The sequence below is a fragment of the Balaenoptera ricei genome, chromosome 2 (genome assembly GCF_028023285.1).
Source record: "Balaenoptera ricei isolate mBalRic1 chromosome 2, mBalRic1.hap2, whole genome shotgun sequence".
Lineage (NCBI taxonomy): Eukaryota > Metazoa > Chordata > Mammalia > Artiodactyla > Balaenopteridae > Balaenoptera > Balaenoptera ricei.
The window spans coordinates 5,657,095-5,678,303 of NC_082640.1; the positions used below are offsets into that span (position 1 = coordinate 5,657,095).

The following is a 21,209-nucleotide window of genomic DNA, read 5'->3' on the forward strand; positions in this document are numbered from 1 at the left end:
GCCGTGTGTGTGGCCTGGCCCCCGACCTTGATTGGAGCCTCTTCCACTGCCCTCTGTGCCCGGAAAGCAGCTCCACTTGACCTCTTCCCACCGTGAATAACCTCTTCCCCGCTATCATGCCTGCTATGTGTTTATACTGCCCAATCCACGAGACAAGGAGCAGCCTTTTTTCTTAACTCTGCGTTTTCTTCAACCTTAGTCCTTTGTTCTCAGAGGTCATAGACTCTTATATATGATATTTACTTACTCATTTGTACATCAGACGTTTATTGTCTGTTATGTGTCTGGTTCTGTTCTTTTAAAGAGTCTCCTATTTTGTATGATAAAGGTAAGTTCAGGTATTTTTAATGTATGTGCTGGTGTCTGGAAATTTGACAGACTCTGGATACATTGTAAAGACACTGATTAACTTTAGTGAAGAAATTAGATTACTGCTTAACTCCATCTGCCTGTTTTTAGAGCTCCTGTAGTTGGAACTCCCAAGGATGGTGGCTACTTTTTCTTTTGTGGATTCAACTTCAAAAATTTATTTTACTGGAGTTATCTAGAAATCAGTTAGTTGCAATGTGCAGTTTTTTTGTTTGTTTGTTTTGTATATTTCTCTTTTTACCACCTCAGCAACAGATCAGAAAATCAATTCCCAGGCCCAGGAAACTCTTGGCAGTAGACTTAAATAAGGCTTATATATCTATAAGCTATGTGAATATGTTATGTGTGTAGCCAGTAATAATATAATTTGCTAGCTCTGCCTTGGGAACTAAATGGAAGTAAGGGAAATGCATACTGATAATTTTTATGACTTTAAAATTAAAAAAAATAGCAACAAGATTTCTCCTATTTTCTTCCCTGCAGTTTTTTACTTATAATTTTTTTTTTTTGCAAATTTTACATCAAGTTTATTTTCTTCCGGGTTGATTGAGATATAATTAACACAGAGCACTGTGTAAGGTGAGGTGTACAGCATAATGATGTGACCTACATGCATCGTGAAGTGCTGACCCCAGTAAGTTTAGTGAACACCCGTCGTCCCATAGAGACACAAAAGAGAAGAAATAGGAAAAGTATGTGTCCTCGTGCTGAGAGCTGTTGGGATTGACTCTTAACAACTTTCCTACACAACACACAGCAGTGTTGATTCTGTTTATCGTGTTGTGCTTCACATCCCTGGTTCTTAGTCATCTTGTAACAGGAAGTTTGTACATTTTGACCCCCTTGCTCACCGTGCAAAAAGACGACATTATTACTGACTGTGTTCCTCACACTGTATGTTTCACCCCCATGACTCGTTTATCTTGTAACTGGCAGTCTGTCCCTCTTAATCTCCCTCACCTATTTCTCTCCTCCCCTCACCCCCTCCCCTCTGACAACCACCTGTTTGTTCTCTGTATCTATAGCTCTGTTTCTGTTTTGTTATATTTGTTCATTTGTTTTATTTTTTAGATTCCACATACAACTGAGATCATATAGTAGTAGTCTTTCTCTGTCTGACTTATTTTACTTAGCACAGTACCCTTTAGATCCGTTCATGTTGTCACAAATGGCAAGATTTCATTCGTTTTTATGGCCGAGTAATATTCCATTGTATATATGTACTACATCTTCTTTATCCATTCATCTGTCGATGGACACTTAGGTTGCTTCCATGTCCTCGCTATTGTAAATAGTGCTGCAGTGAACATTGGGGTGCATGTGTCTTTTCAAATTAGTGTTTTCATTTCCTTGGATAAATACCTAGGAATAGAATTGCTGGATCATATGGTAGCTCTATTGTTAGTTTTTTGAGGAACCTCCATACTGTTTTCCATAGTGGCTGCACCAATTTACATTCCCACCAGCAGTGCACCAGGGTTCCCTTTTCTCCAGGTTATCACCAACTCTTATTTCTAGTCTTTTTGATGATGACCTTCATTCTGACAGGTGTGGGATGATATCTCATTCTGGTTTTTTTTTGGGGGGGGGGGGATTTTTTTCCTTTTTATTCAAACAGAAAGTCACAAAAATTATAATCATCCTCATCAGTTCTCATTCTGGTTTTGATTTGCATTTTCCTGGTGATAATTGTCTTGAGCATCTTTTCAAGTACCTATTGGTAAAATCAGCATTTCAATATGGGATTATGGCAAAATAGAATCACATTTGGCTTGGAGCTTGATAACTCAATGGAGGTTGGATTCCTTATAATTTTATAAATTAAAGCTTAAATTGATTTAATATTACAAATGTTAAGAACACTCTCAAATAAAAGGACTGCTGTTCCAAACTGTTAAAAAAAAAAGACCCCAGCTGTTTCCTTGATAACGTGAGGTCTTACACTTTCATAAAATGGTAATTAGGAACATATAACTTAATAACTATCATACACATTGTAAAGAGAAGTAACATGATATAATATAGAATTTGGAGAGAGGAGAATTAAGTTCCTGGTTCTGCTACTCAGTAGCTCTGTGATCTTGGGTCACTAGCTCCATGATCTTGGGTCACTAGCTCCCATTGGCTGAGACAATAGTTTAATAGCTAGCACACTTGTGAAGTCTCACTTTCTTCACTAAAAAAAAATGAAAAAATCACATGCTGTTGAGGCCTAGTTTTAGGGATGTTTGCACTGGTGCTTGTAAAATTACAACATGCTAACCAAATGTAGGGTGACATTGGTATATAATTTTGATTTAGGGACATTGGAAACCTTCTATCTTGGATCTGTTCCTTGTGAAGTAATGCCCCAGGTGTATGAATTTCAGCCAAAGTCCTGTGATTCCAGGATCTCGGGGGTAGGAGGGGCTGGAAACATGTAGACCTCCTAGAAGATGTGTTCTTTTAAAGAACCTCCAGGGAAGTGGTTCATTCACGTGACTTTCTGAATGACTTTCGCCTTCACTTTCTACCTTCCTTATTTTGCCTTAAGAGGATTTCAACCATTCAGAGAGAAAAAGACAACTTAGAAAGGGAAGGAACAATATCTACTTACTCCCTAGCCCTCTGAATTTGGAGAGAAATAAAGGAAACTAGAGGAGTCTTGCCTTTGTGAGTTCATGGACTTGTAAAAATCCTCTGACTGTGTGTGTATCGTTGGGTGTTGTTTGTTGTTTTTGTTGGGGACGTCTATAAACCTCATAGAACCCATGTTCCACTAAAGTTTAAGAAATGCTCTTTTAAGCAAACAAACCAGTCACCTTGAGAGAAGCAAGTAGTCTTGTACAAGCAGTCTTGACCAAGGGTCAATTGCCATATTCCCCAGACCCCTGGACCCCAGATGTTCTAAGAGGGTATTCTTTAAAGCAAGATAGTATTAATATAACATTACTGAAATCCTAGGTTGTTACAGCTATAACCTTAGGAAAGTTTAAAACCAAGTACAGAGATAAATAAATCTTGGATTAAACCAATGGTGGTAATATTTGAGAGTAGTTTGCAGTGTAAATGTAGTACAAGAGGTTGTGTAATGATGGTTTATATGTGATTTTGGCTCCTATTTAAGGTATTCAAGGTATTCAAAAGAGGCAATCACACTAGATTGGAAACTATGTTTTGAATTGGTTGAGAATATATAATTTAGTTTTTAATCAACCTTTAAATGTTGAGTGAAAATCAGTTTTAAAGTTTTATTGGATATATAGATTTTTAAAATTAGGACATTGAGGGAAACAAAGAAAAAGAAAAAAGAAGTGACGCTCCAGAGCATTTATATGAAGTTCGTTATTGTAAAAGTTTTCGCCCCCTCATTAGAGAGTTAAAAACCCTATTGATGTTTGACTCACGTGCTCATATAAATTAAACTGAGAATAACCTCCCAGTCATACTTACGTGCTACAGAGAACACTGATTGTAATCATCACTAGGTATTCTAAAGTCATTTGTGTGTACCTTCCTTGTATTAAGTTCCTGACTTTCTATTTTCTCCCAGGGCTTTCTTATGAAATGTAAATGGCAACTTATTTTGCATGAAACAGTCATATTTTAACCTCATGCTTTTACTCCCACCCTGGTGGTTGGCCAGCTGATGCATCTATCTTGCTTAATTGAAATCTTGCATTGGACAAAACGAAAGGTTTAATTCTGGGCTCCAGAACCTAGCTGTCTGGTTCACCATGTCCGGCTCCCTCTTAGGAACTGTGTGTCTTGGTCACATCAGTGAGCTCTCTGTGCATCCGTTATCCTCTTCTTGAAAATGGAGGGAATCTGGGGAGGAGGAAACTGGATAGTATATGTGAAAGGCTGAATCCAGTTCCTGGCTCATAGTAAACGTTTAATGAATGGTTGCTGTCATTATTATTATCGTCCAGAGACAAAGAACTCATTTCCCCCCGGTTTACGCATAAGAGCATTCAAGGTTTCACACCGGGCGCACAGAGTCCCAAGGAAATGTGCAAGCTTCAGTTTCACACACCAGTACAGCAATTTTGGGGGTCTGTAATGTAAACTCTGTTCCACTGGCACATATGGAAGGTCAGCTAAGTCCCAGCACAGAACTGGGCAGCACAGAGCCCAATATATTTTTTAAAATAATGAGGTAATTTTCTAAATCAGCGTCACATCACTATGTCATTTGAAAGAATTCTACCATTTCTCTTCCTCTTGACCATGACCCCATGAAGAGCGTAAAGTTCCAGCAAATGCTGGGTTTCTGGAAATGAATGATTCCTCCTCATTATTTCTTATGTATTTGCTCCATATTCATTCTTGTATCAGCACATGTGAGCATGGCCCATGAGGTAACTGCCCTGGAGTCAGGAGAGGCAGAAAGCAGGGAAAGGCACGGCATTTAGGGATCTAATGGCGAGTTTCTCTGGCACAGAAACTCCTACTGAAATCCCTACAGTCTTCCTAGAGATGACCAAAGACTCAGACACTCCAGTGGACCTGAGTGACAAGACAATAAAATGAAGCACTGGATTCCAGCAAATGTGTTTTCTCCTAGGCCACCGACGTGCAGGTACTCCACGGAGCAGGCGTCTTGTAGAGGCAGATCTGAAGTTCTGAACCACTGTGTTCCCTGTTGTCTTTCTTTGTAGGCATTTGATGGTTTAAGCTCCGCAGCCCCTCGCCTTGCCGGTGTGTGTGGAAGACAGCAGCTGAGGAACCCCATCACCTCTTCGGGAAACAGCCTCTTCCTGCGATTTCAGTCTGGCCCTTCCAGACAGAGCCGGGGGTTCCGCGCTCACTTCAGACAAGGCAAGTTCCGCGTGGGTCTCCCGGAAGCACAAACCATCTGTTCTTAAGTGCCCCTCTTGGTGCTGCAGTAAAATGAGACCGGTCCTCAGAAATCAGTCCCAGCTTTCTACTTAACATGCGACAATTTAAGTAGAACAAAGGAACCATGGTTTGCAATGATTCCAACTGTTGACACTTTTAACTTTTCCTTTGTCTAACTTAGGTGATGTGAACTTCCTTGGGGTCTCTGTATCTCTCAAGCAAATTTTCAGAATAACACTTAAAAGTGCCTTTAATATTAGAGACACTATTAAAGAAGTGTTTATGCAGATTCATTTATTCACAGATATATTATCTAGTATTTATCCAAAGTTTTATGCTAAGAGATACGCCACTATAAATTACAAGACTTTCTTGTAATATAAAGTCAGGTTCTAACCTTCAAGGTAGTGGTCGCTCTCCACCTGAAGAATCAGTATTGTTTTCCATTGATTTTTTCTTTTTTCTTTTCTTTTTGTTTTGGCCGCATTACACGGCCTGCATTGAACCCGGGCCACTGCAGTGAAAGCGCTGAATCCTAACCACTGGACCGCCAGGAAATTCCCCATTTTTTTTCCTTAAAGCACCACTTCCTAGTAGACCTTTTCACCCATTGCCTTTCATCTGGGACTTATAGAGATTAACCCTTTGTTCCACTGTCAGGGATGGAACCCAGAGCTGGGCGGGTCGTTGTCCCCTTAACACGCCTCTGATTTTTATTTGGAGGAGCCTTGTCACTTCAAGCAACTGTGGTCTATTTAGTCATTTCATCTGTTTCAGTGGACTTGCTTGCCCGGATTCTGCAGTAAAGAGCCCTGGCTAGGAAGAGTTTCTGGATTGAGGTCTCCCCAAGGTGCACTGAAGGCTTTGGAGCAAGACAGACTGCGAAGTTCTTTCAAAGAAAGAACAGCGTCACAACACTCTTTCTTTTCATTTAATTAATCACTTACGTTTTGCTTCATAGCAAAGAAGTCCCCAGTGGGTCTTCTCTGGGCTATTATTAGCAGCCTCCTGGTCTCACCTGCCCTTCTCCCATATTCCTCCAAAGTCAACGTGCAGTAGTGAGTTCTGATCCTGACCTTCAGTGCTCCATTGTCTGTCCTGTCTCCACACCGACCAGGGCGTGGAGCCCAAGCTTCTCTGGATGTTCCCCACGGGCACAGAATCTGCCCTGGTCTTTTTCCAGCATCACTCGACCCTCCTCACGCGCCCCATGCTTCAGCCAAGCGTGTGTGGTGCAGCCCCTGCCCTCCTCTGTCTTTGCTCAGGCTGACCTGGACCACTCTTCCTCACCCCTGAATCCTCCTTCAGTGCTGTCTGCGCCATGAGATGCTTTGTACACCCCCCGTCTTCTACTCCCACAGGGCTCTGCACGTCCCTGATGACACACAGCCGCCCTTATGAAGTCTCTTGCAACTGAACATTTAGTTTCCTAAAAAAGAAGTCAGTCGTAAAGAGATTATTCCTATGTCTGTAATTTGCAAGTGGGCAGAGTAAGTGAATCAGTGCCAGCGTTTTGTTGAATGATTCAGGCAATTCATAGCCATTTAATCTGTTGTTCTTTGCCGCTCCCCACTTCCCGTAACTGAAGAATACTGTTATAAACGTAGAGTATGTTGCCACTTTCTCATGGTTTATGTGCAGCTTTCTTGGCAGAGAACTTCCTTGACATGCCTTTTAGAAATAAGGAAACATCATTTACGCTTTCATTCTTCAAATAATTGTTTTGGAGAGTCAGCAGATATCAAAAGTGTGTGACATATGTGTGCGCTTGTGTGTCCCTCAGCCTGTGGCGGCTACATCCTCACCGACTCCGTTGATACGATATCCTCTCCCCTGTTCCCTGCCAACTATCCAAACAATCAGAACTGCAGCTGGATAATTCAAGCCCAGCCTCCGTGTAAGTAACAAAAATAAAAAAGAATCCAGGGTGCTTGGTGTCTGTGGGAAAGTCCAGCTATGACTCATGTTCTTATCTCCTCGGTGGTAACAATTGATGGCCTTCCTCTCCTGTTTTTGGAAGTCCCATTTCCTGATGTGCACAAGAACAAGGGTTTCCTAATCTGGTAGGAAGTAACTTTTACTGTTTATTCTTAATTTAATTATTTTTTAAACTTCAAGGCCTAGCAAAGGAAACGAAACAAAGCAAAAACCTATAACCTAGTTGAAATGACAGGCGTGTGAGATTGGGGGTAAGCAAAAATAGTGGATAAATAAAAAGTTTTTGACACCTGTGCCTTGAGTGTAGTAGATGCTCAAGGCAGTTGCTAAGTGAATAAATGAACAATAAGAACCATAGACTGGAAAATTAATAACTCGTAGTTTGGAGATGCAGTGCCGTGAACATATTGGTCTTCAATAAAGGTGGAAGTTAATTATAAAACCTGGTCTCTCCTGTGATGCACGTATTTAAAAAAAATCCCAGCGTAGGCCTTAAGAAACCTTTAATACGTGCTTGCATTGTGTTCTGTTTAGAATCCTAGAATCTTATTTTCTGCTCTGGTAACAATCTGGTAGTAAGGATTACTGTCCACATTTTACAGAGAAAGTGAGGAGACCCCTAAGGACTCAAGCAAAACGACTGCGAAGAGGGTGATCCCAGGGCCATTATGAACCCCGTTTCGAATGAGCCCTGCCCTTTCTTGAGGTTTTCAGGAAAAATGGATGATTTCAGACGTAATGTGGGAAAGGCATTAAGTTCTTTACTCCGCTCTCTAATTAATGACCCGTGTGATAATAGGAAAGTCACTGATGCCGATGAGGCCCCATTAGCTCATCTAAAAAAAGAAGAGTTTGGCTTAAATATTCTCTAACATTTTTCCTAGGCATGTTAAGCATTAACAGAATGGTATCTTTATTGCCCTGCATGTCATTTGGGGGTCAGTGATGTAATCCTTTGGCAAAGAAAGTAGCCAGGAACTGAGCCTTGAATAAAGAAGTCCCCTGCCTCGCGTCCCACAGTCTTGCACCTAAGGATAATTTCTAAACAGCTGTAAAGCATTTAGATGAAAGAGGTCACTGGTATAAAGACAGCAATAGGGAAAGATCCTATTCTGAAGATTTGGGACCCTGGAAGAAAACAAAAGGAAAATGTACCCAGGCACGTACCTTTCTGCAAGTAATTCAAAGCTCTCTTTATAAATGAATGAACTTCCCGTTTCCCCGGTTCTGGCCTTAAAGTAACACTGAGAATGCTAGGATACGTGTGCCGGAGAGGAAAATGTGTCGTATTGACAAGCACAGGTGAAGAATCAGAATTTAAGGAAACTATTCTTTTAAGAAAAATACTTCTGAGAGGAACACAGCAACAGTGGGTCCACTCCCCATCGTTCATGAAATAAACCGACCCAAGGGTTCTCTTCCCAGTACCAGCGTTTCAGAATCTACAGACATTTTCAAAAGCATGGATTCAATTACTCTTCAAAGGAGAGCTTTTAGCAGAGCCGTTGTTACTTTTCCTCTTCACCCCCCTCCCCCGTCCGTCCCCCTGTGCACATCTGCCAGATTCATGGCTTCCCTGCTGGAGAACCAGCAGGAGAAAGGATCAGAGGTGAAATAGCATTCCCCGTATGTTTTGTTTGCCAGAACGTTATTAAAGAGTCTTCTCTTTTTCCCTTTCAGTCAATCATATCACCCTCTCCTTTAGCCACTTTGGACTTGAAAGCAGCACAACGTGTACTCGAGACTTTTTAGAGATTTTGGACGGCAGTCACGATGATGCGCCCCTCCGAGGTACTGCCGCGCTCACTCGCTCACATCTGTGGCCTTGGCTTTTTACAGTGTCTGTGCTTACATGTGTATATGCTGTCGTTCCAGGTTAGAATGTTTCCAATAACTCTGAAGAGCATCGTAAGCCATGTAAAGATAATGAGAGGCTAGGAAAGCAGGATGTAATATGGTGTTCAAGAAACTCAGCTTGTTCATATTCAAGGACATGCATAGTTTATATTTTTTTAATTGAAAGTTGTGATTGCTTTAGACAGTAGTGAAATGCAGTCCATTCCAGCATTAGGTAGCATTCTCTGAGAAATTTCTTATTAACATTTGACCACAGTTCTCGTATTCAAATTGAGCATGTTTCTTTTGGTTTTGTCCTCAGTGGAAACAAAATAACAGATAGATAGATAGATAGATTAGTAGATAGGTAATCTAGAGGTCTGTTTGTAAAACATCCCAGTAAAAATTAGGGGTTGCTGCTAAATAGTTTCTGAAATGTTCTCAAGCAAAATAATCTCAGGTTATTTAAACATTCTCCATGAGTCACTCCTATTTGAGCTTTGTCATCCAAGGTTCTCATCCTGCACTAGAATACAAGCTCCATCAGAGAAGGGACTTTGTTTTGCTCACTGCTTTATTCCCGGTGCCCAGAACAGTGCTTGAGATGATAACAGGCAATTGAGGAATACTCTCTGCTCTCTGCAGACTTCTGATTGTATTCCTTGAGATTTTTGTCTGTAAGCATTTGACTGAGGTTGAGGCTATATTATTTAATGGACACTTATAGAACACCTTGTGCGGAGTGCTATCTGAAGAACTTTATACACAGTAACTCAATTAGTCCTCATACCCTTATGATAGAGGATTTCACTGTTATCAATGTTCCCCTTTCTCAAGTGGGGACACTGAGGCACAGAGCACTTAAGTAACTTGACTCAGGTCACGCAGCTGGTAAGTGGCAGAGCCGGGAGTTGAATCCAGGTGTTTTGGTTCCAACATCCACGTGCTTCTCTGCTCTTATATGTTGCTTTTAAGTATTAGCACATTTATTTGTGCAGGTCCCTACTGCACTAGCATTAGTTACATTTGGAGGTCATCTGTATTACTCTTCCTCCCCCTAACATTCTTTACCATGTTTATAAATCATCTCCCCTATGCTCGTATTCATAGCTTATTTTGAATTATCAGGCATCATCCCCAACACTGACCCTGATGTAAGTGTTTCTCCTAATAGTGGTTTCTTCTGTTTGCTTTGGTCTCTTGTGACTCTAGTAAAATACGTGTTTACTTGTCATCATTCATTCTCCTTGTCATCGTCTTCATTATTTAGGCCGATACTGTGGCCCCTCCATGCCCCACCCCATCACTTCCTTCAGCAATGCTCTGACACTGAGGTTCGTCTCGGATTCTACAGCGAATTTTGGTGGTTTCCACGCCACATATGCTGCATCAACATCAGGTAAGAAATGTTGGCAAATGGTGCTACTAGGTTAAGAGAAATGTGTAGAAAATCCTTGGTTTATTATTTGGGATTCTTCTACATTCAGCGTTCTGAACTAGTTTCCTAGATCACCTCTATGACTAACCTTACTGTCTTTCAAATTAGGTTAACATGCTTGTAAAGTCTAACAGTAGTGAACTCTGTACCACATCTTCTTTATCCATTCGTCCATCGACGGACACTTAGGTTGTTCCCATACCTTGGCAATGGTGACTAATGCTACACGGATGAGCTCTGGAAGTGGGGAGAACTGGTTGGAATGATCTTGGGTGACTTGCTTGTCGGTGTCTCCTTGTTCTCCTTCATGATATGTTTGTTAAGGGAGCCCCTGATGGACAGTGTCTGATGGCATCTCTTACGGGTGGACACCTGCTGTCCTTTAGTCTCCCTGGCCTCACAGCTGCACTCAGGCAGGGCTGGGTGTTGTTGCTGATGCAGGATGGATGGGGGCATATGGGGAGGAGGGGAAAGAGGAGCACCCAGTGCTGGGGCTCTTAGCCAGCAGAGTGCTGCTTGTCAGCTGCTGGCTGCCTTGTTACTAGCAGCTAAAAGCCTTAGAACACCAAGGAGATTTGCGCATGTTTCTGTGCTCTCCTGAGAAGGAAAAGCTGAAATACTGCCTTCTGTTCTAGGCCAGGAGTGAAGATCATCCTGGTCAGAAATACCGAGGGGCTACAGAATTAAAATGAATCTTTTATTACATAAAGTTATAGTTCACAGGGAGGACAGGCTTTTAGAAAAGAAACTACCGAGATTCCTTCCAATCCAGCATACCCTGTGGCTTTTAGTGTTCAGGTTTCAGAATTTTTTCCTTATTGTATATGATATGGATTTTTTTTATTATGAAATGAAAATGGCATATCCTTTGACGCTGCTATCAGCTCTTCTAGTGTTCTTTCTCCTTTATCTTATGGTGTCTTGTATTCAGTATTTACTCTGCCACTCACTTTGTTTCTCTTTTCTTCTAGCTTGTGGTGGCATCTTCCGCATGGCTGAAGGCGTCTTCAACAGCCCTGGCTACCCAGAAATTTATCCCTCTAATGTGGAATGTGTCTGGAACATTGTCAGTTCCCCTGGCAACCAGCTCCAGCTGTCTTTTATGTAAATCCTTTTTTACAGTATATTGTTTCAGGGAGAATGAATCTGCAGGAAGGAAGCACTGTTACTAATAGGATGGACAACTAATAACGTATCTGTCCAAACAACTGTTAGAGAATATGGTGGGAACTTCAGGAAGTCTGTTTCCATATTTCCTCTGTTTTAGTCATAGTTTAAGTTATAAATAGCATTATAATTCTCTTGCAGTGGTTTTAGAGTCCTGCCTAACATTACCAAGAGTACATGCCTGAGCTCTTGGTACATTAATTTTTGGAATTCTCATTTTCAGATAACATTAATTTTATCTTTTTTTTTAAAAATTAGGAACATTTAGATTCTTTCAGAGCATCACTAACATTCTTTCTTCCAGCAGAATCCCCATCTCAATTAAGCCTTCTTTACCCTTATGTCTTATCCCCATCCTAATCCACCTTTGTCAGAAAATATGGGTTTATTTGGTATCAGCAGAGAATTGCAAAGATGGGTTTATTTAGGATCAACAGGAATTGCAAAGGTGAGTTTATTTGGGATCAGCAGAGAATTGCAATTTGGGATCTGCAACCATGGCAAGACACGTGCAAGTCCCTGTATTGCGAAAGAAGGAGAACACTTCTATAAAGAAGAAAAGGAAGTTTAGAGGGTTATAGTAAACAGAGAGTCCAAGGCTTCTCATTGGTTGAGCCCTTCAGGAAAGAAGAGAGGTCTTTCTTCTTCCTGTTGGACTCTGCTATTTTTGCAGGGCATGAGAGCTCCCCCTTTTGGTGTCCTGACTCTACTTAATTGAGGTTTCTGTTTATTAATTTTTTACATTTCCCCCTTTTGATCATAATCTTTCTCTGAAATCATTGCTGATCTAGAGTCAGGGTTTCTAGTTTCAGTGGATTTTTGTGTGTCAATGTTAGGAAGGACCTTTCCTGGTATAGTATCTCATGTCGGAGGGAAAGTGAACAGATTGAAAATCTATTAAGGTCACGTCTGAGTAATTAGGAGAGGTAGGAGGGAGAACTCTCAGGTGCTTTTTATCTAAAGTCCATATGATATCAAGATCATAGACATTGGAGATCATCTGAAGCCTTATGTCATCCTCAAAAGTGTATCTTGGGAAAGCTGTCTCATCAGATGTCGTCTGCTTCAATTCCAGAAAATCTTTACTTTCAGGTCACCAGGTGATGTACAGGTACAGTCAGGGTTCAGTGATTTCTTTAGGTGTGCCACATAAATCCAAGAGTCTATTTCTCAGAGCTTGGTGTCACAAGGGTTGGTTAGCAGTCCCTGATAGGGACCTTTCCAATGAGGTTGAAGTGAGTTCTTCTGGAGGACTCTTTTGCAATAGACAAAATCTCCAGGTTGCAAGATGTGATGCTTAATGTCTTCATCTCCCAAGGCTACACTATGAAAAGATTGCTCTATTAAAACATGGTTATTTTTAATAGAGGCAATTAATCCTTTGCAATGTTGGAATATCTCTCCTTTTATCAGTTGTGTGTCAAAAGAAGTGGGAACCAAGTGCATTGGAAATTATGTGACTATCTCAAATGGTAAGAGTTTATGAGTTCCAAAAGCGGAAGATCCAAGATTTAGAAGCACAAGATGGCAGTGCTTTTGACCAAGGTGTTTTGAGGGCCTCTATAAATGTTGCCAATTGAGTCTTAATGATGCTGTTAGTGTGTTCGACTAAACCAGAGGAATAAGGGTGGTGAGCACAGTGAAAGTGTTGTAAAACTAGCCAAACAGAGCAGACTTGTCAAAGTACCTGGCCAGTAAAATGGATTCCTTGATCGCTATGAAGTTTGAGATGAGTTCCCCAGGTAGGGATCATCTTTTCCAAAAGGACTTTTGCCACAGAAGAGACAGTAGGCTGTCTGCAAGGGAAGGCTTCAGTCCAGTGTGAAAACATATGGACCATGACTAAAACATATTTATATCCATTAGAGGAAGAAATTGTATGAAATCCACTTACCAGAGCTTGAATTGTCCATTAGGCAATATACAATGTCTGGAAGCAGTACAAACAGGCTTCCCTGGTTCTACTTTGGACAAGTGGGACAAGTGAGGGTAGGCACTTTTTTCAGCCTTGTTAATGTTTCTCCTCTAATATTGATTCATGAAGGCTATCATCTTGTCAGTAGAACAATGGTTTAATGCACGTACAGCGGTGAGGAGTGGGAGTTTTAGAGTGTTGGGTGGGAATAGGTTGTTATTTGATGCAAACCAGAGCTTTCTCTTTTTATCAAACCAACAACTATTGAATTTCCAATCTTGTTTTCCTTTTTCTGAGGCTGATTGCTGGGCTTCTCTAGCCAGTTTTTCTAAATTTCCCTTTGGACCACGACAGAAGTTTGGCTGCTATTGGCCCCTTTAAGGGCAACATTCCTTACAGAAATATCAGCAAGGTGATTTCCCTTAGCTTCCAGAGAGTCAAGTTCAGAATACCCCAGAATCTTAATAATAGCTAAAGTGGCAGGTGAAATTACTGCATCCAATAATTCCTAAACACAGGGGCCATCTTAAAATTATTTTCCCACTGGACGTAAGGAAGCCACATTCCTTTCACAATATTCCAAAATTATGAGCTACTCCAAAAACATATCTACTATCAGTCTAAATATTGGCAGTTTTGTCCTTGGCTAAAGTATAAGCCCATGTAAAAGCATGTAATTCAGTCTGGGCTGAAGTAACCATAGGTAAGGATGCTGCGTCAACAACATCAAAAGGAGTCTTAATAGCATACCTAGAACTGTATTTGCCATTATCACCTTTTAAATGAGAACCATCAGTGAACCACGAGAAGTCAGCATTACCCAGTGGAATTCCCTGTAGATCATGCTGAGGAGTCAGGAGGTGGTGCATCAGTGTTAAGCATCATGAGGGACTTTGCTGGTGATGGAGGGAAGAGGAGTAGCCGGGTTAAGGTTATTACAATGTAAGAGAGTTATGTGAGGAGCAGTTAACCAAAGGACTTCATAGGAGGTGAGGTGGCTGGCTGGGAAATGTTGAGTGTGATGAGAAGTCAGAACTTCTGCTGTATGAGGTACAAAAATGGTTAAAAGGGATCTCACAGTAATTTTCTCGGTGATCTTAACCAAAAGGGGAGTTGCTGTAATGGCTTTAAGGCAAGGGGGATATCCCCATGCTACAGGGTCCAGTTGCTGGCCACAATACCCTATGGGTCAATGGTGGTCCCTGTGTTTTGGGATTAGTACCCCAAAGGCATTCCCATTCTTTTCATATACAAAAAGGAAAAAGAGAATCTGATCATTGGGATGCCCAAGGCAGGTGGATTCACCAAACTCTCCTTTAGGGCCTTGAAGACTGTGTCATCTGTTTCTTCTCTTAAAATTGCATTGAGGTTTTTATTGTTGAGTACAACATACAGAGGTTTAGCCATAGGAGAGAAATTTGGAATCCAATTTCAGCAATAATCAACCAGCTGGAGGAAACTTTGCAGTTGTGTTTAGTTTGGGGTTTTGGGAAACGTAGGTCACCATGAAGTCTATCTGGATCTAGATATAGGCTTTGTTCTGATAGCAGATACCCTAAATATCAAACCTGGGTTTGGGCAAACTGCAGTTTTCCTTTGGCTACCTTAGGTCCCTTTAAGGCTAAAAGCTTTAGCAAGTGGATGGAGTCTTCCTGTGAGGAGGCTTGAGAAGGAGCGCAAAGAAGCAGATCATCCACCTATTGCAACAAAGTAGTTGAATCTCTACAGAATTTTGTATCATCCGGATCAGCCTTCAGGATTCCTGAGAAATAAGGACTCTGAGTAGGACCCTGAGGCATTACTGTCCAGGTTAATTGTTTTTCTTCCCAAATAAAGGCAAAAAGGTACTGGCTAGCTTCATAAACTGGAATACTAGAGAATGCACTGCATGAATCAATTACAGTAAAGAATTTGCTTCCAGTTGGAATGATGTCAGTGTCATATAAGGGTTAGGAACAACAGAATGTCAAGAGATAACAATGTTGTTGATTGTTTTGAGATCCGAGATAAACCTTCACCTTTGACCTGTGGTTTTCTCACCAGTAAAATGGTAGCAGTGTTTCAGAGCACAGTACAAGGGATTATGAGGCCTTGAGCCTTATAATTTTCTATTAGGGGTTTTATGCCTTGAAGATCTTTTTTTAAAAGGTGTTTGATTAATTCTGGGAAGAGGTTTTGAGGGGTCTACTTAAATCTTGATGGGAGGTTTGTTGTGAATTTTGTTGTTGTGAATCTCCAACATAAGTTGGAGATTTTGCCCATAAGGAAGGTGGTAGCTGATTCAGTAGAGACAAATGATAAGTATTTCCAGAATCAGCTCTAGTACTATCAGAGGCAGAGGCCGCTTTACAGTAATGGGGTTGAGCACCGAGGGTGTGGCTCTGGTGTCAGTCAGGACTGGAAGAGCTTCATCCCCAACCTAGAGAAATGTTTCTGCATGCCAACTAAGAGGGAGAACTGGGGACAATCCCTGTAGTTCCTTGGAGCCCCATCAGGGAGAATTGGGAGGATGTTGAAAGGCTGCTTAGAGGGCTGAAGGCACCTGAAGCACTTAAATTTGTAACAATCTCTTTTCCAATGTCCTGGCTCTTTGCAATAATAGAAATTAGTAGGGTTTTGGTTTCATTTAGGAGCCTTCATTTGCTGGGGTTGAAGATTAAGAATTTTGGCAGTCTTCCTCTGAGGTGCCTCATCTAGAGTTTGAGAGAGCTGGTTTGCCACATTAACTAAATCTGGAATAGATATAGTTTCCCATTCCATCCTGGTCCTTTTTCCTAGAAGGGAAAGGTCTCAGTTCAGCCCATTAATAAACATAGAGTTAAAAACTACCTGGGTAGAATCAACATCTAAAGGAAGACCAGAATTTTCTTTAAAAATAACCTGAAGTTGATTGTAATAATCATGAACAGTTTCATCAGATTTTTGTGTGTACGCCTGGATTTTGTTCCAATCAACAGGTTTTGGAGAAACCCTAGGAACTGCTTGATGAAGCTGCCTAGGGATTGGCCGAGCCTGATCATATAATAAGATAGCAGGCTGGGGACTTCCTTCGTGGCGCAGTGGATAAGAATCTGCCTGCCCATGCAGGGGACACAGGTTCGATCCCTGGTCCGGGAAGATCCCACATGCCGCGGAGCAACTAAGCTCGTGCGCCACAGCTACTGGGCCTGCACTCTACAGCCCACGTGCCAACTACTGAGCCCGCATGCTGCAACTACTGGAGCCTGAGTGCCTAGAGCCCGTGCTCTGCAACAAGAGAAGCCACCGCAATAAGGAGCCCACGTACCGCAACCAAGAGTGGCCCCCGCTCGCCACAACTAGAGAAAGCCTGCGCACAGCAACGAAGAGCCAACACAGCCAAAAAAATAAATAAAATTAAAATTAAATCTTTAAAAAAAAAAAAGATAGGAGGCTGGTCTCCCAGCTGTAATTCTAGAGACCTTTTAGGATTTCCCCCAATTAGTGGTTTTCATCCAATGCTGACCCTGGCCTTCACTGACCAGCATATGAACTAGCTGATATAAATCAGAGAAACCAGGTTGACAAGTTTGAATGACTATATTAAATTTTCCAGCAATTTGTGAGCATCTCCAGTTACTTTGGGAAAACCTTTGACTATGGATTGCAGTTCAACTTTAGTCCAGGGAGTACAAAAAATTAAGGGTTTAACCTCTGGATTCTCAGAAGACTTAATTTTTTTTTTTAATAGATCTTTATTGGAGTATAATTGCTTCACAATACTGTGTTAGTTTCTGTTGTACAACAAAGTGAATTGGCCATATGCATACATATGTCCCCATATCCCCTCCCTTTTGAGCCTCCCTCCCACCCTCCCTATGCCACCCCTCTAGGTCATCGCAAAGCACCGAGCTGATCTCCCTGTGCTGTGCTACTGCTTCCAACTAGCTGTCTATTTTACATTCGGTAGTGTATATATATATGGATGCTACTCTCACTTCGCCCCAGCTTCCCCCTCCCACTCCGTGTCCTCAAGTCCATTCTCTATGTCTACATCTTTATTCCTGCCCTGCAACTAGGTTCATTAGTACCATTTTTTTTTTTTAAGATTCCATATATATGCGTTAGCATACGTTATTTGTTTTTCTCTTTCTGACTTCCTTTACTCTGTATGACAGACTCTAGGTCCATCCACCTCACTACAAATAACTCAGTTTTGTTTCTTTTTATGGCTGAGTAATATTCCATTGTATATATGTGCCACATCTTCTTTATCCATTCATCTGTTGATGGACACTTAGGTTGCTTCCATGTCCTGGCTATTGTACATAGAGCTGCAATGAACATTGTGGTCCATGTCTCTTTTTTTTTTTATTATTAATTAATTTATTTATTTTTGGCTGTGTTGGGTCTTCGTTTCTGTGCAAGGGCTTTCTCTAGTTGTGGCAAGCGGGGGCCACTCTTCATCACGGTGCACGGGCCTCTCACCACCGCGGCCTCTCTTGTTGCAGAGCACAGGCTCCAGACGCGCAGGCTCAGCAGTTGTGGCTCACGGGCCCAGTTGCTCCACGGCACGCGGGATCTTCCCAGACCAGGGCTCGAACCTGTGTCCCCTGCATTAGCAGACAGACTCTCAACCACTGCGCCACCAGGGAAGCCCCCATGTCTCTTTGAATTATGGTTTTCTCTGGGTATATGTCCAGGAGTGGGATTGCTGGGTCACATGGTAGCTCTATTTTTAGTTTTTTATGGAACCTCCATACTGTTCTCCATAGTGGCTGTAAACAGACATATTCTGACAAGTTCAGAGGAAACGGGAATGAGAAGAGTTTCACATGGGGAAGCTCGGTAAGAGAATTAGTATGGGGGAATTGGCAGTACAGAGGAGGCATAGGTGGTGTAGCAAGGAAGGAGGAAGATGGCCCTGGAGATGAGGTCTGACCATGAGGAGCCAATGGAGAGACCAGATGGTGCTGGAAGAAGAGCCTGAGGCTTTGGGAGCCATTTTATCTCTCATTAATCATGTTTGCCTCAGTTAGCCTTAAAATCTTATTTTGTAGGGAGGCAATTCTAGGCTCCAGATAATGTTGGGAAGCCTCAAAATACCAAAGTAAGTATTCCACTCATTTCTGGAAATTTTTGAGCTATTGTAGTCTACTTTGGTTCTAAGAAAATTAAGTTTGGGGATTTCAAACGTTCCCCATAATGGCCATTGATATCCTAAATTGCCTTTGATCGGGTTGGTCCATTTAGTTAGAAATGTGCATGAGGAAGGACTTTAGTCTTAAACATCAGATCTGTCAGAGTCCCTGTTGGGGGTGTGGGTACTCTCAAAAACTGGGCTTCCATTTCTCAGAGGTTTTTCTCTAAAGTAAAAGGACAATTTTCAAACATTTTACAACACAAACAGCTCAATTCAGACAGCTTGGAAGCCTGAATAACAGCCAATTCTAAGGAAACGTCTTGGTCCTAGAGGAGCCAGGCCAAAGGTTTTTTCAGCCAGTGTCCAGAGAATAGCCCTTTGCAAAGGAATATGCTGAAGGCTGGACAAAAACTGGCACAGTTTCAGTGAAACAGCCCCTGCTCCTGAAGGAATGGGTCAAAGTCTAGCCAGTTTCAGTTGAAAACAGCCTGATCTCAAATCAGAAGTGCCAAGTGAATACTCACGTACAGAACAAAGCATTGACCAGAAAGATGAAGCTTTGAAACAGATTCCGAACAAAACCTGGAGAGCTTCAAACACTAAGAGAGTGTGAGGTTGGATCCAGGAGAAGGACATACCTTTAAACTCCAGGGTTGGCGAGAAAAACAGTGAGTGACAGTGGGCTGGATTTGTGGGTACCATACCTGTTTGCTTATCGAACCAATGAAATGTTGATCTGAAATAAATAGAATGCCAGATATTTCTCCATCAAAGATGGGTTTATTCAGGATCAACAGAGAATTGCAATTCAGGGTCTGCACCTGTGGTGAGCCCCTGCAAGTCCCTGCACAGCAGGAGAAGGAGGATGCTTTTATACAGGGAAAAGGAAGCTGGGAGGGCTGCAGTAAACAAAGAGTCTATGGCTTCTTATTGGCTGAGACCATGCCAAGAAAGAAGAGGAGTCTTTCTTCTTCCTCTTGGGCTCTGCTACCTTCACAGGGTGTGAGAGCTCCTTCTTCTGGTTTCTCAGCTTTGTATAACTGAGGTATCTGTTTATTAATTTTTTACAGAATTTAGTGGTTGATTTGTAAAATCACTGTCATGTTCCTCGTTGAACTGTAAGCCTTTTTGAGTATGGACTATGGACATGCAATCAACAGTAGGATCCTGCCACATTCTGAGTGGTCTTAGGTTAAATTAAACAACAATAATATATTTTCTGGAAGTTGTTAGTGAAAAGCACATGGTAAGTGAAATGGGACCTTTTAATCCCATCAGTAGAGAGATACTTGTGACATGCCACACTGGTAATGAGTGCTTAATAAATATTGGATGATAAGACATTGGTATTTATAAATTTATTTATTTATTTATTGGCTGCATTGGGTGTTTGTTGCTGTGCGTGGGCTTTCTCTAGTTGCAGTGAGTGGGGTTACTCTTTGTTGCGGTGCACAGGCTTCTCATTGCAGTGGCTTCTCTTGTTGCGGAGCATGGACTCTAGGCACGTGGGCTTCAGTAGTTGTGGCTCGTGGGCTGCAGAGCGCAGGCTCAGTAGTTGTGGCGCACGGGCTTAGTTGCTCCGCGGCATGTGGGATCTTCCCGGACCAGGGCTCGAACCCGTGTCCCCTGCATTGGCAGGCGGATTCTTAATCACTGTGCCACCAGGGAAGTCCCAAGACATTGGTATTTAAATTGCCATTTTAAATTAAAAGTTATTTGTTTTACTGTATTATAGATTATTGGGCTTTGGTTGGGGTTGATAATTCTGTCTTGAAAAGAATATAAGAAGTAACTTGCTTGGAGAGAAGAAGATTGTTTTGGAGACACTGCTCTGTTTATTCAGAAAAGTCTTGCTCCTCTTCTAGACATGTCATTCTGTGCATCAGGAATGGATTTTTAAACATGAAAGAGAAGTCCTATTTGTGGACCACATTCAAACATCTCAAGTTACTTTCTTTTAGCCCATCAATCAGACAGTGCCTCTTCAGGGTCCAGCTGGCATTGTGTCAAAACAAAGACACCCTCTGAACACCTGAAAGGCAATACAAGTTTAAGTTGCCACGTGGGAAAGAGGTTTTGTTTGCTTTTGTCTTTACTAAAAGCACAAAGTTTTCTATGGGAAATATATATATATATATATATGTGACCATATATATATGACTATATATATATATATATATTTCTTTATTCAACAAATATTTATTAAGCCCCTACTTTATACACATAAGCACTTGTTACACCCTTGCTAGATGCTTCATATATAAAGCACATGTTACTCCCATAATTGATGTTTTATATCCAATGATGAATAAACCATGAACATTGTTCTTATGATAAAGTCCAAAGTCCTTCACATGGCTTAATAGGCCTCATAACTGCTAGGTCAAAGGGCTTTTCTGGTCTTTTTCCTCTTGGTCTTTACCACATTCACATTCTTGAACAATCTGATGTTCAGTGGTTCTCAGGAACTGGGCAAGGTACTGGGAATGTTTAAGACCGACAAGATCCCATTTCTTGTTAAGTTACTAATAAGTTGATGTCAAGAAGCTATTTGTTTAAAACCTAAAGAGATTCATTTCATCTAATCATATCCATATAGGGCCATAGGTGTGATTAAAGATGTT

General features: G+C 41.5%; 1 protein-coding gene across 1 annotated transcript in view; it reads left to right on the plus strand.

Annotated features, from left to right (window-relative positions):
* Positions 1–21,209, plus strand: part of CUBN (cubilin) — a 267,353-nt gene that overhangs the window by 136,030 nt on the left and 110,114 nt on the right. Inside the window, exons 32-36 of the mRNA XM_059910072.1 lie at positions 5,010–5,169; positions 6,974–7,087; positions 8,809–8,919; positions 10,235–10,363; positions 11,374–11,506. Coding sequence (XP_059766055.1) covers positions 5,010–5,169; positions 6,974–7,087; positions 8,809–8,919; positions 10,235–10,363; positions 11,374–11,506 — 647 coding nt within the window. The remainder of the gene's footprint in view (positions 1–5,009; positions 5,170–6,973; positions 7,088–8,808; positions 8,920–10,234; positions 10,364–11,373; positions 11,507–21,209) is intronic.